This window comes from Myotis daubentonii, chromosome 13 (assembly GCF_963259705.1).
Source record: "Myotis daubentonii chromosome 13, mMyoDau2.1, whole genome shotgun sequence".
NCBI lineage: Eukaryota > Metazoa > Chordata > Mammalia > Chiroptera > Vespertilionidae > Myotis > Myotis daubentonii.
In genome coordinates, this window is record NC_081852.1 from 20,098,501 (window position 1) to 20,115,161 (window position 16,661).

Here is a 16,661-nt window from a genome sequence, read left to right on the forward strand (position 1 = left end):
TTGGTAAAACCCTAATGTCTCTGGGATGTTTGACTAGATGCTTGTAAATATGATTTGCTTTACAAGCTGCTAACTGAATGAAGATGGAAATTAATGTGAGACTTCATTAATAAGAAAACCATCGTGTTTCAAAAACCCCTCATTGATAAAGATATACTTACATATTATGTCATGTCATACATGCCCTTAAGGTTTCTGAAGGAATATGGGTGAAACATAATATTAAAACAGGTTAGAGGAACCATTCCCTAGAGTAATTAGAAATTCAGTGATTTTTTTTTTAAAGAAAATAAGTTGAAGGAAGATTTATTTTAAAGGCAGAGAGCACTTTTTGTGTGATTTGAAGGGATGTTTATAGCATTTCTCAAAGTTTGATCCCCAGGCTAGTAACCTCAGCATCACCTGAGAACTTGAATAAATTGTCTCGATACCTCAGACCTGTAGGTGATTCCAATATAGTTCAAGTTTGGGAAGCATTGCTCTACCGGGCTGTCTTTATTATTATTTTTTAACTAGCTTAGGGTGGCATGGCAGCTGGGAATAATGCTATATGTGTCTGAAATTCCTGTTGCAAATGACAGAAATCCTGTTGGGGGTGCGTAGAGGGAGGAGGAGGAGTGAACAGCCTTGGGCCCTCCTCAGCTTTACCAAGTGATTTGGGTGAGGGTTAATTATAGAACCAAATGGGAACAGCCCCAACTGTTACAAGTCCTGGATTTATAAGGTTCGAACTGATCTGGCCCCTGCAAGAGGGACTCCGGGGACTCAGAGTAGGCCCTGATTGGCACTTGGATAAAAAAAAGGGAGGGGACTTATAGGCTCCCTTAGCTGGGTTGGAAGATTATTTGGGTAGCTCACAGATTCAAAGCAATAATTGGAAGAATCAGTACTGAGGAGCTGGGAACTGCTTATCTCTCAGGACTTTTTCCTGTTTGTAGGTTGGGTTCCTATGTATGCTTGGCAAGTGGAAAGATGGTCACAGGCAGCTCCAAATTCATATTCTCTGAGCTTAGCAACTGCCGTAATAGCTGCTTTGACCATTTCACAAATCCCACTCCTCAACAGTTATGTTCGTGGGAATGAGGGCCAGTGACTGCTTAGCCTGGGTCATGTGTTCATCTCTGGGAAGAAGGAAAATAGAAAAGTGTGCTATCCTATTATATTGAAACTAGAGGCCCGGTGCATGAAATTCATGCACAGGGTCGGGGTCTCTCAGCCTGGCCTGCAACCCTCTCGCAATCCAGGACCCCTCGGGGAATGTCCGACTGCCGGTTTAGGCCTGATCCCTGCAGGAACGGGCCTAAACCGGCAATCGGACATCCCTCTGGCAATCCGGGACTGCTGGCTCCTAACTGCTTGCCTGCCTGCCTGCCTGATTGCCCTAACCACTCACCTGCCTGCCTGACCGCCACTAACCACTCTGCATGCCTACCTGATTGCCCCTAACCACTTGCCTGCCTGCCTGACCATCCCTAACTGCTCACCTGCCTCCCTGATCACTCCTAACCACCTCTGCCTTGGCTCCCGCTGCAGCAGCTTCATCCGGAAGTACGTCTGGAATGACGTCCGGAAGGTCGTTCGGCTGTCCGGTCTAATTAGCATTTTATGCTTTTATTATTATAGATATAATTCACTACTAGATATCTGGGTTACTTTCAAATAAGCTTAACTGTCTTTGAAGCAGGGAGAGAAGTCTAGAGTCTTGCAGAGCTGGAAAATGGAACACGTGGAACATGTTTAAACATGTGTAGTTAGCTACTTTTTTGTGTTAGAGAGTAGCTAACCACTCCAGTAAAGGCATAGGGTGCCATAATATGGGAGTTAATATTTTAGATTTATTATTTTGTATAGAGTTAATTTTTTGTCATTATAAAAGTTAATATACCCTAGGGTGCTGGAAAATACAGATTAACAAAACAAATCACCTAGGGCCGTGGTCGGCAAACCGCAGCTCGCGAGCCACATGCGGCTCTTTGGCCCCTTGAGTGTGGCTCTTCCACAAAATACCATGTGTGAGCGCGCACGTACAGTGCAATGAAACTTCGTGGCCCATGCGCAGAAGTCGGTTTTCCGCCTGGGCGAGTCTATTTTGAAGAAGTGGCGTTAGAAGAAGTGGAGGTATGTTCTCTGAGGTCGACCCCTCAGATTGAGAATGTTTTTAGGAAAGGCCAGCTTAGGAGTACCCTAATTAAGTTAATAACAATGTACCTACCTATATAGCAGTGATGGCGAACCTATGACGCGTGTCAGAGGTGACACGCGAACTCATTTTTTTGGTTGATTTTTCTTTGTTAAATGGCATTTTAATATATAAAATAAATATCAAAAATATAAATCTTTGTTTTATTATGGTTGCAAATATCAAAAAATTTCTCTATGTGACACGGCACCAGAGTTAAGTTAGGGTTTTTTAAAATGCTGACACGCCAAGCTCAAAAGGTTCGCCATCACTGCTATATAGTTTAAGTTTAAAAATTTGGCTCTCAAAAGAAATTTTCATCGTTGTACTGTTGATATTTGGCTCTGTTGACTAATGAGTTTGCCCACCATTACCTAGTGTTCTGTCCAGAGACAACTGCATTTTGGTGAATTTCCTCTGCATATTTTCTTGCATAGTTATGAACACGTTAATTTTTAAAATTGGTTTTGATCAATATTTATAACTTAATGTCAGAGTAGTAGAAACTGAATCTCATTCAATACAGATTCCACTAGAGCAGCGGTCGCCAACCCGTGGTCCGTGAGGTCCAAAAAGGTTGGCGACTGCTGCACTAGAGTATTGTATGATGTTCATTTTTATTTATTTAAGATTTTATGTATTTTAGAGCAGTTTTAGGATTGTACAGAGATTTTTCATATACTCCCTGCCCACACACAGGCATAAGAACATCCCCCACCAGAGTGGTGCATTTGTTACAATTAGTGAATCTACATTGACACGTCATATTGCACAAAGCTCATTACTCCTTCACTCTAGTCAGCGGTTCTCAACCTGTGGGTCGCGACCCCTTTGGCAGTTGAACGACCCTTTCACAGGGGTCACCTAAGACCATCCTGCATATCAGATATTTACATTACGATTCATAGCAGTAGCAACATTACAGTTATGAAGTAGCAACAAAAAATAATTTTATGGTTGGGTCACAACATGAGGAACTGTATTTAAAGGGCCAGAAGGTTGAGAACCACTGCTCTAGGTGTTGCGTAGTCTGTGGTTTTGGACAAATGCATAATGGTGTGTATTTATCATGTGGAGTATTTTCACTGCCCTAAAAATCTTCTCCACCTATTCACCTCCAACACATACTAATCTTTTTACTGTCTTCATAGTTTTGTGTTTTCCAGAATGTCATATACTTGAAATCATATGGTATATAGCTTTTTCAGATTATCTACTTTCACTTACTGATAGGCATTTAAAGTTCCTCCATGTCTTTTCATGGCTTGATAGTTAATTTCTTTTCAGCAATGAATAATATTTCATTGTCTGGATATACCGCAGTTTATCCATTCACAGTTTATCTTGGTTGCTTCCAAGTTTTGGCCATTATGAATAAAGATGCTGTAGACATCTGTGTGCAGGTTTTTATGTGAACATGTTTTCAATTCCTTGAGTTAATACCAAGGAGCATGATTGCTGGATTGTATGGTAAATGTATGTTTAATTTTTTAAGAAACTGCCAAACTATCTTCCAAAGTGGCTGTAACATTTTTTATTCCCATCAGTAATGAATGAAAATTGATTTTAATGTTCAAACCTTATTTTTTTGTTTAAATTCACAAATTGAAGGATATGTTCATTTTAAGTGTCTGCACACAGCACCATCATTAGATATTTTTAATTGTTAATTTGTTTGTTTATTCAATGGGCAGAAAGTAGCTATCTTATTTCAGTATTTTGTGTGCTTGATTACTGAGGGTTTTTTTGTTTGTTTGGTTATCTATAGTTCCTCTTTTGTGATTTTCTACATTCCTAATCCACTTTTCTATTAACATGTCAGTGGTTTTCTTATTGAGTTGTAAGAGTGCCTTTAATGACCTCTATTTTCTTTAGTTTCCCAGTTTATAGTTTATAGTTCTTTTTTTTGTTGTTGTTAATCCTCACCTGACGATATTTTCCCATTGGTTTTTAGGGAGAGTAGAAGAGAGAGGGAAAGAGAGAGAGAAACATCGATGTGAGAGGAACACATCGATGGGTTGCCTCCTGCATGAGCCCAGTTCTGGTGGGGAGGAGCCTGCAACTGAGGTATTTGACCTGGACCGGAATCCAACCAGGGACTCTGGTCTGCAGGTCAAACTGGCTAGGATTTATAGTTGTTTTTTAAAACATATATAAACCTAAATTATTTTGTGTATTTATTGATTTTTTTTTTATTTTTTTTTTTAGGGGAGAGAAGGGAGGAAAAGGGAGAGAGAGAAAAACATCAATGTGAGAGCAAAACATCCATCAGCTGCCTCCTGCACCCCCTTACCTAGGGATGGAGGCTGCAACCTGGCCATGTGTCTGACTTGGAATTAAACCAGCAACCTTTCCGTGCATGGGATGGTACCCAACCAACAGAGCTACACTGGCCAGGGCTGTTTTGTGTATTTAAATACCATCCGACTTTCAGTAGGTTGTTTACTCATTTTTAAATTTAGGAATTCTCTGAGAGATCCAATATCTTTTTTTGTTGTTGTTGTTGTTGATTTTAACTCTTTAATCCATCTAGAATTTATTTATTTATTTATTTATTTTTTAAAATATATTATATTGATTTTTTACAGAGCGTAAGGGAGAGGGATAGAGAGTTAGAAACACCCATGAGAGAGAAATATCGATCAGCTGCCTCCTGCACACCCCCTACTGGGGATGTGCCCGCAACCAAGGTACATGTCCTTGACCGGAATCAAACCTGGGACCCTTCAGTCCACAGGCTGACGTTCTAGCCACTGATCCAAACTGGTCAGGTCCATGTAGAATTTACTTTGCAGCATGATGTAAGGTAAAGGTATGTTTAGTCTCCATATGATTAATGCTTTTACTTTTAATATTAGCTCTATCATTTTATTTTTAAAATATATTTTTATTGATTTCAGAGAGGAAGAGAGAGAAACATCAATATGAGAATCATTTATCTGCTGCCTCCTGCACACCCCCTACTGGGGATCGAGCCCACACCAGGCATGTGCCCTGATCAGAATCGAACCTGGGACCCTTCAGTCCACAGGCAGATGCTCTATCCACTGAGCAAACCAGCTAGGGCAGCTGTATTATTTTAAAATGCAATTTTCAAGCTTCTTTTTAGTAATGTGTGTAGGCTAATTGGTTCTTGATTCAGTGTGAGGTTTAAGGATGAGGAAAGATGACAGAAATTTTAGTGACAGAATATATTTTAGCAATGAAAAAATGATAACCTCTTATCTGACAAATCTATACTTTCTTATTACAGTTAAATATTAGACAACGTTTCTGATTTAGCCTACAGCTAGTACAGCAAAAGCATCTGTATTTTCTGGAAATAACATTTATTTATGAAGAAAATTATGTCAGAAGCCTATTTAAAGTGAGAAGATTCTAGACTCTTCAGATAGTCCAGGAGTTTGAAAAAGCCTTGTGCTTTGGCCGGAGCCCAGGAGAGGAAGTGTCTGCAGCTGCGGCATTCTAGAAGCTTTCCAAAAGACTTACTGTCAAGCAGCCAAGCGAGCAGTGGATTTTACTACTGTGTGGTTCTGGAAGTATCTGGAAGCTTGCAGCAGACTTGAGGGAGGAGCCTTAGGAGTACTGCCAGAATGTCGGTTTCGCTGGTGATCTATTTTATTGAGATTCAAGTTAGGAAAGTGGGCTCTACTTTGTTTTTGGAACAGGTTGCTTTCCAAGGTGGACTTGAACCTGCTGGTTTAGATGAAGTCTCTCGGGAAGGGTCAGACAGAGGTGTCTAAACAAAAAAATAGGATGACAAGTCAGAGTAACCAGTGGCTTGTTGCTGGGGCAAATGGAACTGTAATGGTAACTTATTCTCCTGTAAGATAATGAGAAGGACTTAAAGTCCATGTATATGATGGAAAAGGAGTAAGAGAAGAATGCCAACAGGGCATTTTGGGAAAGCAGGGTAAAATCCTTCTGTTGGTTATTGATATCTGCATCCACTATGAAGAATACATTCTAGAAAGACAATGCTACCAGGGATGAATTTAAAAGAGCGGCTTTGCTGCCAGGTTAAAAAAAAAAAAAAAGCCACAGCTATGTGGCTGAGGATTTTTACATAGAACACAGTGGATAAGAGAAAGAAACTCAACATTGAGTCTTTTGAGAGAGATTACTAGCTTAAATTGACAGGGCTGTTTATTCTTTTTGGATTCTGTACAACTTTTTAAAAATAACAGCTTTTTTGAGATATAATTCATACTCCATACAAATTATATGTTCATAATTTAGTACTTTCACAGTGTTCTTCAACTATCAGTCTATACCAGCGGTTCTCAACCTGTGGGTCGCGACCCCTTTGGCAGTCAAACGACCCTTTCACAGGGGTTGCCTAAGACCATTCTGCATATCAGATATTTACATTACGATTCATAACAGTAGCAACATTACAGTTATGAAGTAGCAACAAAATTAATTTTATGGGTGGGTCACAACATGAGGAACTGTATTTAAAGGGCCAGAAGGTTGAGAATCACTGTACAGTCAGTTTTAGAAGACTTTCATCACCCGCAAATCCACAACTTTTAACTTATTTTTTAAAATATATTTTTATTGATTTCAGTGAGGAAGGGAGAGGGAGAGAGAGAGAGAAACATTAATGATGAGAGAGAATCACTGATTGGCTACTTCCTGCACACACTCTACTGGGGACCAAGCCCGCAAACTGGGCATGTGCCCTGACGGAATCAAACTGTGACCTCCTGATTCATAGATCAACACTCAACCACTGAGCCACGCTGGCCTGGCTAATTGAACTTATTTTAAAATTTAATACTGTCTGGCTGATGTGGGTCAGTGGATAGAGTGTCAGCTTGCGTACCGAAGGGTCCCGGGTTTGATTCCTGTCAGGGCACATGCTGGGTTGCAGCCTTGATCCCCAGTAGTGGGTGTGTAGGCGGCAGCCAATCAGTGCTTCTCTCCCATCATTGATATTTCTTTCTCTCCCTCTCCCTTCCTTTCTGAAATAAAAAAAGAAGATATTAATACTATATAGGGAAAGGATGGATCAGGTTGGAAATTAGAGGATTAATCAGAAATCTCTGAAACCTTCTTTCCCTTTAAAACATACTGTTAACATTTTAGAATACATTTCGGTGATATTTAAGTTACTTTAATAAAGTAGACTATTTTATGGGAAATCAATGGTTTAGCTCAGGTCACAGTTATTTTTCAGGCTATGTGAAAGCTGTTACCCATTTACTCTAATTGTAGTAGTTAGTATTAAGGAGAAAATAAACTCAGGTTGACTGGTTAAGCATAAATTATCAGGTGATAACAAACGTCTTTTTTAAATATGAAAACTCAAGTTAGTACTTTAATTATATGAAAAATAAGATAATGGCGCTTATTAAATAACTAAATCAATTTACAAGAATTAGCAACAGTTCCATGGGCAACCCTGGGGTCTGACTTACATTTTTGTTTATAAGAAAAACTAGGGGCCCGGTGCACGAAATTCGTGCACTGGGTGTGGGGCGGGGGGGAGTGTCCCTCAGCCCAGCCTGCCCCCTCTCACATACTGGGAGCCCTCAGGCGTTGACCCCCATCTCCCTCCAATCGCAGGATCGGCCCCTTGCCCAGACCTGACGCCTCTGACCTAGGCGTCCGGCCCGGGCAGCGGGGACCCACAGCTGCAGCGGCCCCGCGATCGTGGGCTTCACTTTAGGCCCAGGCAAGGGGCCCCTAGCTCCCAGGACTGCCAGCTTCGACCGTGCCCAGCTCCCATCGCTGGCTCCACCCCTACTTCCTGCTATCACTGGCCAGGGCGGCAAAGGCGCCTGATTCTCCGATCATGGCTGGGGGGCAGGGCAAAGGCGGCCCCAGGGCCACCTTTGCCCTGCCCCCCAGCTCTTAGCTCCCCCCTGGGTTTCTGATCACTGTCAGTGGCAGGGGGCTTCTTCCTGCTTTCCCTTTCGCCTCCCTGCATTGTGCCTACATATGCAAATTAACCGCCATCTTGTTGGCAGTTAACTGCCAATCTTAGTTGGCAGTTAATTTGCATATAGCCCTGATTAGCCAATGAAAAGGGTATCGTCGTACGCCAATTACCACTTTTCTCTTTTATTAGTGTAGACTAGAGGCCCGGTGCATGAAATTTGTGTGGGGGGGCGGGGGGGTCCCTCGGCCTGACCTGTACCCTCTCCAGTTCGGGAGCCCTCAGGGGATGTCCTACTGACAGCTTGGACCTACTCCCCGTGGTTCCCTGCTCTTTGCGGGGCCTGCCTGCTCCACATCATGGGGATGGGCAAGCAGGCCCTGCTGGGTGCTGCCTGCAGGCTGCGCTTGCCTGCTCCCAGGTCGCCATGGCGACTGCCACTCAGGCCCTGCTGGGTGCTGCCTGCTGGCGCACTTGCCTGCCGGTGCACTTGCCTGCTGGGCTCACGTTGCCGGGGTGACGTTACCAGCGTCCTGCCCCAGCCGCTATGGGCGCCGCCATCTTTGTTGTGGAGTGATAGTTAATTTGCATATTACTCTTTTATTAGATAGGAAGGATAAGTTAGGAACTTTTCCTACCCTTTTAAAAAATTTTTGTAATGGCCATATTTTTCTTGTAGGTGTGTGAACCTGTAAAATTATGACTTCCAAGATGATCCGGTATATTTTAATTGTAGGGATTCTACTTCCCCAGTCTTTGGCCCATCCAGGCTTTTTTACTTCAATTGGTAAGTCTGAACTCTTTCTTGGTTTGTATTGTTTTTGCATTTAAAAATTTCCATTTTTTAGTGTTTTAAATCAGTAAAAAGAAATACACTGTCTTTCCAGAGACTGAAGCATTGCTTTAGTCCAGTGATGGCGAACCTATGACACGCGTGTCAGAGGTGACACGCGAACTCATTTTTTTGATTGATGTTTCTTTGTTAAATGGCATTAAATATAAAAAATATTAATCTTTGTTTTACAATGGTTGCAAATATCAAAATATTTCTACATGTTACACGGCACCAGAGTTAAGTTAGGGTTTTTCAAAATGCTGACATGCAGAGCTCAAAAGGTTCACCATCACTGCTTTAGTCCCTGCCCTGCTAAAAGATACTCTTTTTTAAATTCCTTCCTTCCTCCCTCCCTCCCTCCCTTCCTTCCTTCCTTCCTCCTTCTTTCCCTCTTTCCCTCTCCTTTCTTTCCCTCCCTCCCTCCCTCCTTCCTTGCCTCCCTCCCTCTCTTTTTTGTTAATCCTCACCCGAGGATATTTTTTCATTGATTTTTAGAGAGAGTAGAAGAGAGGAAAAGACAGAGAAACATTGATTGGTTGCCTCCTGCACAAGCCCTGACCAGAGCCCAGGCTGGGGAGGAACCTGCAACCAAGGTATGTGCCCTTGAGTGGAATCGAACCCAGGACACTTTGGTGTGCAGGCCAATGCTCTATCCACTGACCCAAACTGGCTAGAGCTTGTTTTTCTTTAAATATTTTTTTCTGATTTCAAAAGAAATACATTTACAGGTTAGAAACTAATGAAAATTTAGGAAAACATAACAAAGAAAATTCTATTAATGGGCCACTGAGCATATAATTTAATGCATATACTCCATTTAAGAACCTACTATGAATACAATGTATTTTTTCCTATATCATAATATAATTTTTAAAAATATAGACACCAATATCATTACACTAATAATGTATATTTTAAAAATATTTTTTATTGATTTTTTTTTTTTTTTTGAGAGAGAGGAAGGGAGAGGGATAGAGAGATAGAAACATCATTGATCGGCTGCCTAGTTCATGCCCCCTGGGGATATGACCTGACTGGGAATAGAACCAAGTGACCTCTTGAACCATGGGTTGATGCACAACCACTGAACCACACTGGATGGGCCTACATCATAATTTTTTTTAAATCTTTTAAGTATTGTAAAAATAACATATTGATTAAAGGGGGAAAAATCAGAGTATCCACATGTCCTCTTTCCCCAGAAATAATTCCTCGTGGGTTGATGTACATCCTCTTATATTTTCCTGTATACATACTTCCTTTGTCTTAAAGCCGATGTTTTCCTTCCCTCTGGTGACCAGTCCTTGAGTGATTGTAGAGCTAACTAAAACACAAGTAATTTCAGGATATAAAATGATGAATTCTCTTATCCCATTATAAATAAGTATGGATTATTTGATTTTCAGTTGTGAAGAATACTCTTTTGTTAGTGTAGTTTTTACTTATGGAATAAAAATTTAATTCTAATTAGCTTCAGAAGTTTTTTAAAAAGGTGCCCTGGCTGGTGTGGTTGAGCATTGTCCTTTGCAACCAGAGGTTTCCAGTTCGATTTCCAGTCAGTGTACATGCTCAGATTTCGGGCTTGGTCCCAGGAGGTGGCATGCAGCAGACAGCTGAAGGATGTTCCTCTCATTGATGTTTCTCCCTCTCTCTCCTTAAAATAAATAAAAACATATTTTAAACAAACAACTAAATAAAAGGTGAGGGAGGAGTTGGGGAAGAAGAGACATTGATCCTTGGAAAGTAGTGTTGTTATATTTTTGTTAAATACTAGAGGGCCCGGTGCATGAAATTCGTGCATGGCGGTGGTGGAGGAGTGTCCCTCAGCCCAGCCTGCACCCTCTTCAACCTGGGACCCCTCAGGGGATGTCAGACTGCTGGTTTAGTCACGATCCTGCGGACATTGGATGTCTAATATTCCATGTACTCTGATTTTTCCCTTTTAATCAATATGTTATTTTTACAATACTTAAAAGATTAAAAAAAATTATGATGTAGGCCCATCCAGTGTGGTTCAGTGGTTGTGCATTGACCCATGGATCAAGAGGTCACTTGGTTCTATTCCCAGTCAGGTCATATCCCCAGGGGGCATGAAGTAGGCAGCCTGCGGGATCGGGCCTAAACCAGCAGTCTGACATCTCTCTCACAATTCGGGACTGCTGGTTCCTAACCGCTCACCTGCCTGTCTGCCTGCCTGATCGCCCCTAACCGCCTCTGCCTGCCAGCCTAATTGCGCCCTAACTGCTCCCCTGCTGGCCTGATTGCCCTCAACTGCCCTCTCCTGCTGGCCTGATCACCCACCTCCAACTGCCCTCCCCTACCGGCCTAATTGCCCCCAACTGCCCTCCCCTGCTGGCCTGATCGCCCCCAACTGTCCTCCCCTGCTGGCCTGATCGCCCCCAACTGTCCTCCCCTGCTGGCCTGATCGCCCCCAACTGTCCTCCCCTGCCTGCCTGATTGATTGCCCCAACTGCCCTCTCCTGCTGGCCTGATCGCCTCCTAACTGCTCTCCCCTGCTGGCCTGATCACCCCCTAACTGCTTGCTCCCCCATGCCGGCCTTATCTTACTCCTAACTGCTTGCTCCCCCGTTCTGGCCTGATCTCACCCCTAACTGCTTGCTCCCCAGCCAGCCTGATCACCCCTAACCACCTCTGCCTCGCCTGCCCTTGTGGCTTTGGAAGGAAGTTGGACGTCTGGAAGATGTCTGGTCGACCTGGTCTAATTAGCATATTACCCTTTTATTAGTATAGATATTTTTATTGATTTCAGAGAGGAGGGGAGATGGAGAGAGAGATATAAACATCAATAATGAGAGAGAATCATTGATTGGCTGCTTTCTACATGCCCCCCTCTTGGGGATCAAGCCCACAGCCCAGGCATGTGCCCTTGACTAGAATCGAACCCAGGACTCTTTAGTTCATAGGCCGACACTCTATCCCCTGAACCAAACCAGCTAGAGCTGTTTTTACATTTTCAGATGAAAAGATAATTTGCCAATAGAGTTCAAGCTTGTAAAACTAAGTAGCTTGAAAATTAGAATTGGAACACATGAGTAGAAAAAGTTTTGGCCTTATTTTTATTTATCTGGTTTTTAAAAAAAGGATGAAAAATATGCTCTCTCCAACATATCTGATTCATGCCAGTTAAATTGACTCAGCATGAAGCATTCTGATTATTATTAAACTAATAATTGGCCTGCACCCTCTCACAGTCTGGGACCCTTCAGGGGATGTCCAACTGATGGCTAAGGCCTGTCAGTCGGACATCCTTAGCACTGCCGTGGAGGCGGGAGAGGCTGCCGCCACCGCCGCCATGCTTGCCAGCTGTGAGCTCGGCTCAGGCTTCTGGCTGAGCAGTGCTTCCTCTGTTGGAGCACACTGACCACCAGGGGGTAGCTTCTGCATTGAGCATCTGTCCCCTGGTGGTCGTTCCCCCCATTTGATCTATTTGCATATTAGCCTTTTATTATATAGGATTAGTCTAAAATACTTGTGCTGATGGAATATGGGTATTTGCTAATCTTTCCTCCTCCTCTTTAGGTCAGATGACTGATTTGATTCATACAGAGAAAGATCTGGTGATTTCCCTGAAAGACTATATTAAGGCAGAAGAAGACAAATTAGAACAAATAAAAAAGTAAGCAAAGTGTTTTATTTATTATGACTTCTTTCTAGAGCTAAAACATTTGAGTAGAAATTAAAGCCATCAGTCAGTCTTAAAAAGCCAGCTGAAATGGCTTAAATAGGAACACAGAAAACAATAGTTAGGCCTGGGCCAAGAGTTCACATGGAAGAACATGGATTGAGATAATATAAATGGGTATGGGTTGTTGACTGACAATTTTTTTTAATGTTTCCTAATAGCTTCTGTTCTATAACCTCCCTAATCAAGCCACTTTCTGGAGCAGTTCCCCAATTCTATTTATCCTTCACTCTTATGGTTCCATTCTAGAGATTACAGGATAAGTGTAGTTAGTATTATTTAATTTATATAGTTTTTCCTCAAATGGTAATTTATTTTTAATTGACTCAGGTTCATAGTTAATCCTAACTTGAGAATTATTATTTTTTGTTTAACGAGTAGCTAAGTAATCAGTTTTTGTTTTAAAATATAGTTCCTACGTAATGAATGTGAACTTTTGGTGAATGTTTGATTTAAATGGAGATATAACTGAATTTGGATTGAGCTAATTTATACTTTGTAATAATCAGTTATTTGGCTTTAAGGACCTGAGGGGAAATGAATTTTTAGACTATTATTAGAGGGATCCAATCATAACTTTTACTAAGATAGACTTCATTTACTGTAACTACTTGGGAGAAATAAAACTAAAAAAGAAGTCTTGTAGTTATACTTTGATTTTGCCATTCTAGATTTTACCCATAAGAGAATTTTGCTTTTTAAAAAACCTTCATAATTTTACTTTTGAAAATAATTTTTAGATATTGTTTTAATTAAAAAACCTGTAATCTAGTCTCTTTTTATTTTTTTAGTGCTTTACTAAATTGTGTTTTTCTTTTTATACACCTTACATGTATAGATGGGCAGAGAAGTTAGATCGGCTAACTAGCACAGCTACAAAAGACCCAGAAGGATTTGTCGGGCACCCTGTAAATGCATTCAAGTTAATGAAACGTCTGAATACTGAGTGGAGTGAGTTGGAGAATCTCGTCCTTAAGGATATGTCAGATGGTAAGACTAATGAGCCCAAAAAGTAAGGCACTATTGCTACCACCTGTAGAAATGCCAAAAATAGCAATATATTCAGTTCCCAGAACATCAAGTGTTTATTGTTATAACTGAATTATTGCTGGGGTATATTTGGTCTGATCAGAGTTAATTTATTTTAATCCCAAATTTCTTGATAAAAAAATAAAAGATGAATAAAAACTGGAAACAAAGAAATAAAAATAAAACTTCATTGTCAAAAAAAGTAATTTTTGCTGTTAGTGACTAACACTGCTGCTTTTTGTTTTGAGATCTACAAATGTGAATTGATTATTTGGGATATAGCTTCATTTCTGAAGATGGTCATTTTCATTTTATTTTATTTTTAAAAAATATTTTTATTTTTTGATTTCAGAAAGGAAGGGAGAGGGAGGGATTGAAACATCAGTGATGAGAATCATTGAATTGCTGCCTCCTGCACCCCCCCTACTGGGTACCGAGCCCGCAACCCAGGCATGAGCCCTTTTCTGGAATTGAACCCCACCCTTCAGTCCGCAGGCCAACGCTCTGTCCACTGAGCGAAACTGGCTAGGGCAATTTTAGGATTGCCTTCAGACTGTAGAAATGGAAGGGTTTTGGCTTTGACTTGTGCTAGAGCTATGTCTGTTCTTTTCTGCACATTGAAAGGACTATTTAACCTTTAAAAATGTATTTATAAAGTCAGCATATTATATTAATTGTATTGAAGGGTTTGAATGACCCCAAATAAATCTTCAAAAATGTACTTTATCATGAACTATATATAGTTGCATCTAATTGAAGAATTCCAGTGTTAATGGTGGTTTTGTAATTCTGTTTATTATTTTAAAAATTTGGGGTAAACTTTATTTTCTAATCAATTTTTAATGTATTGGAAGTAGTGGTACTTTATAAGAAAAAGTGTTAGCAGTGTTCAACATAGTATTTTGAAACTTAGGATTGTTTTACTTAACGTAGATAGTAAGTTTTAAAACAGAGGCTGCAAACAGTAATAATGAATGTTTTTGTAGTTGAAACAATAAATTGTAGTTTAAGGTATTTTAATACAGACACAGAAAACTAGAAGTTTAAGGAAGTAAAGGGATTATGCTTAGTACATAGTAGAAGCTCAAATATCTGTTGAATTACTGAAGGTTGCAAAAAAATTATTATTTTAAAGAGAAGGGAGAAAATTGAGCTAGCTGTATAGATGAAATACTGCAAGGGTTCTTACAAGTGTTTGTGAGCAGTAAACTAAATTATTTTGCATAGGATAGGAAACCTTGAAAAGAAAAATTAAGGCAAGAACTATGAATACTTATTCATGATGAGAGGAAATAACTGTGATTATTTTCACTCTTATATAACACCATGAGAACATTATAAAGGTCATGAAGAAATACTCATTCATTTATTTAATTTTACAATTCTCAAATAATGATCTGTATGTCCTGAGCTCTTTTATAAGGTAAACCTTGAGACTTTGACATTTTAATTGTGGTAGTCATTCAAGAGAGGATTTTGTTTTGGGGCATAAAAAATATAGTTATCTATAAAACTTGCTTATAAAATTCCATGTGGATATTGTGACTGAGAGTTGCCCTTAAAACTAAAAAAGTATACTTGATGAACACTATATTCAATAATTATATCCAAATATATTTTAATAAACTAGCTTACCTGATAATCTTAAACATATAATAAATAATTCTTCCTCCCCTTAAAGAATTCCACCGCACTTTGTATTTTTATATTTATATAATGTGTGGCACATGGAAGAAGAAAAAATAGACTTTAAGAGCATACATTTTACTTACCAACTGTTATATGAAAGTATAATTGGTTGCTAATTGAATATCATTTTCAAATCCATAAATCTGTTCATTTTTCAAGCTTAGTGGAGCCTATGTTGTATAACTAAAAGCTCAATTATTATGTTAGTTGATCTTTACTTATACACAGACATAATTTATGCATTGACTTCGGGTAAGCAACATTGAAAAGGGTTCGGGAAGACTGATCGAGTTAGAGGCATGTCAAGTCTGATTCAGTGCAGCTTTTTTCTCGTTGAGCATGTGGAACATAGCATGGTGGAAAATTAAAACAAAATCAGTTTTGAGAAATCTGATTTGGAAATTTGAAGTCTCTGAATTTCTAGAGTCTCTCTCTTATTTCAAGGCTTCATCTCTAACCTAACCATTCAGAGACAGTACTTCCCTAATGATGAAGATCAGGTTGGGGCCGCCAAAGCTCTGTTGCGTCTCCAGGACACCTACAATTTGGATACAGATACTATCTCAAAGGGTAATCTTCCAGGTAAGAATTCTTAGTCTATGAAATACCTAACACCTGGCTTCTCTGTGCAGTCCAGTAGGACAGTGTAAACGTAAAAAAGACTTCTGTATTTTAAGATTTTTAACTTCAGTTTGTTTCACAGCCTTGAAAACAAAACAGCCCTCCATTTCAGTAGCACTTAATAGTTGTGGATAAGCTTCTTGCTTGTTATTTTGAAAGTTATAATTATAGGGACTAAAGTTAAGTAGGCAATTTTAGTGTGTAAGAAAAAGAAACAATAGTTTTTCCAAATGTTGATTTTTTATAATGCCCAATGTTTGTATATAAAGTTATGAGGGAATTGATAATCAAAGTTTGTGTTCAGTGATTAAAAACCAAGACCTGTTGGGTATATGTAAATTTTTAAAATGTCCTGCAGTGTAGAACATCCTGCTTTCTGACCCAGTATTTTTGGCAAAAAGTTCTTTTGTTGTTGTTATAGCTGATTCTTTTGTAATAATTTGCTTTACATTATTTTTTATCATACAGCAAAATTTACTGTCTTAACCAATTTTACTTATTTTTAATCATCACCTGAGGATGTTTTTCCCTTGATTTTAGAGAGACTGGAAGAGAGAGGGAAACACAGAGAAAAACATCGATGTGAGAGAAACACATCAATTGGTTGCCTCCTGCTTGGGCAGGGAGGAGCCTGCAGCCAAGGTATGACTCAAACCTGGAACCCTTCAGTCCGCAGGCTGACGCTCTATCCACTGAGCCAAACAGGCTAGGGCCTTAACCA

At 40.0% G+C, this 16,661-nt stretch overlaps 1 protein-coding gene across 2 annotated transcripts in view; it reads left to right on the plus strand.

Moving 5' to 3' along the window:
* P4HA1 (prolyl 4-hydroxylase subunit alpha 1) overlaps positions 1-16,661 on the plus strand; it is a 79,303-nt gene that overhangs the window by 13,852 nt on the left and 48,790 nt on the right. For both annotated transcript variants that reach the window (XM_059662398.1, XM_059662399.1), the window contains exons 2-5: positions 8,743-8,850; positions 12,439-12,535; positions 13,440-13,591; positions 15,764-15,901. In XM_059662398.1, coding sequence (XP_059518381.1) covers positions 8,763-8,850; positions 12,439-12,535; positions 13,440-13,591; positions 15,764-15,901 — 475 coding nt within the window. In that variant the 5' untranslated portion in view covers positions 8,743-8,762. The remainder of the gene's footprint in view (positions 1-8,742; positions 8,851-12,438; positions 12,536-13,439; positions 13,592-15,763; positions 15,902-16,661) is intronic.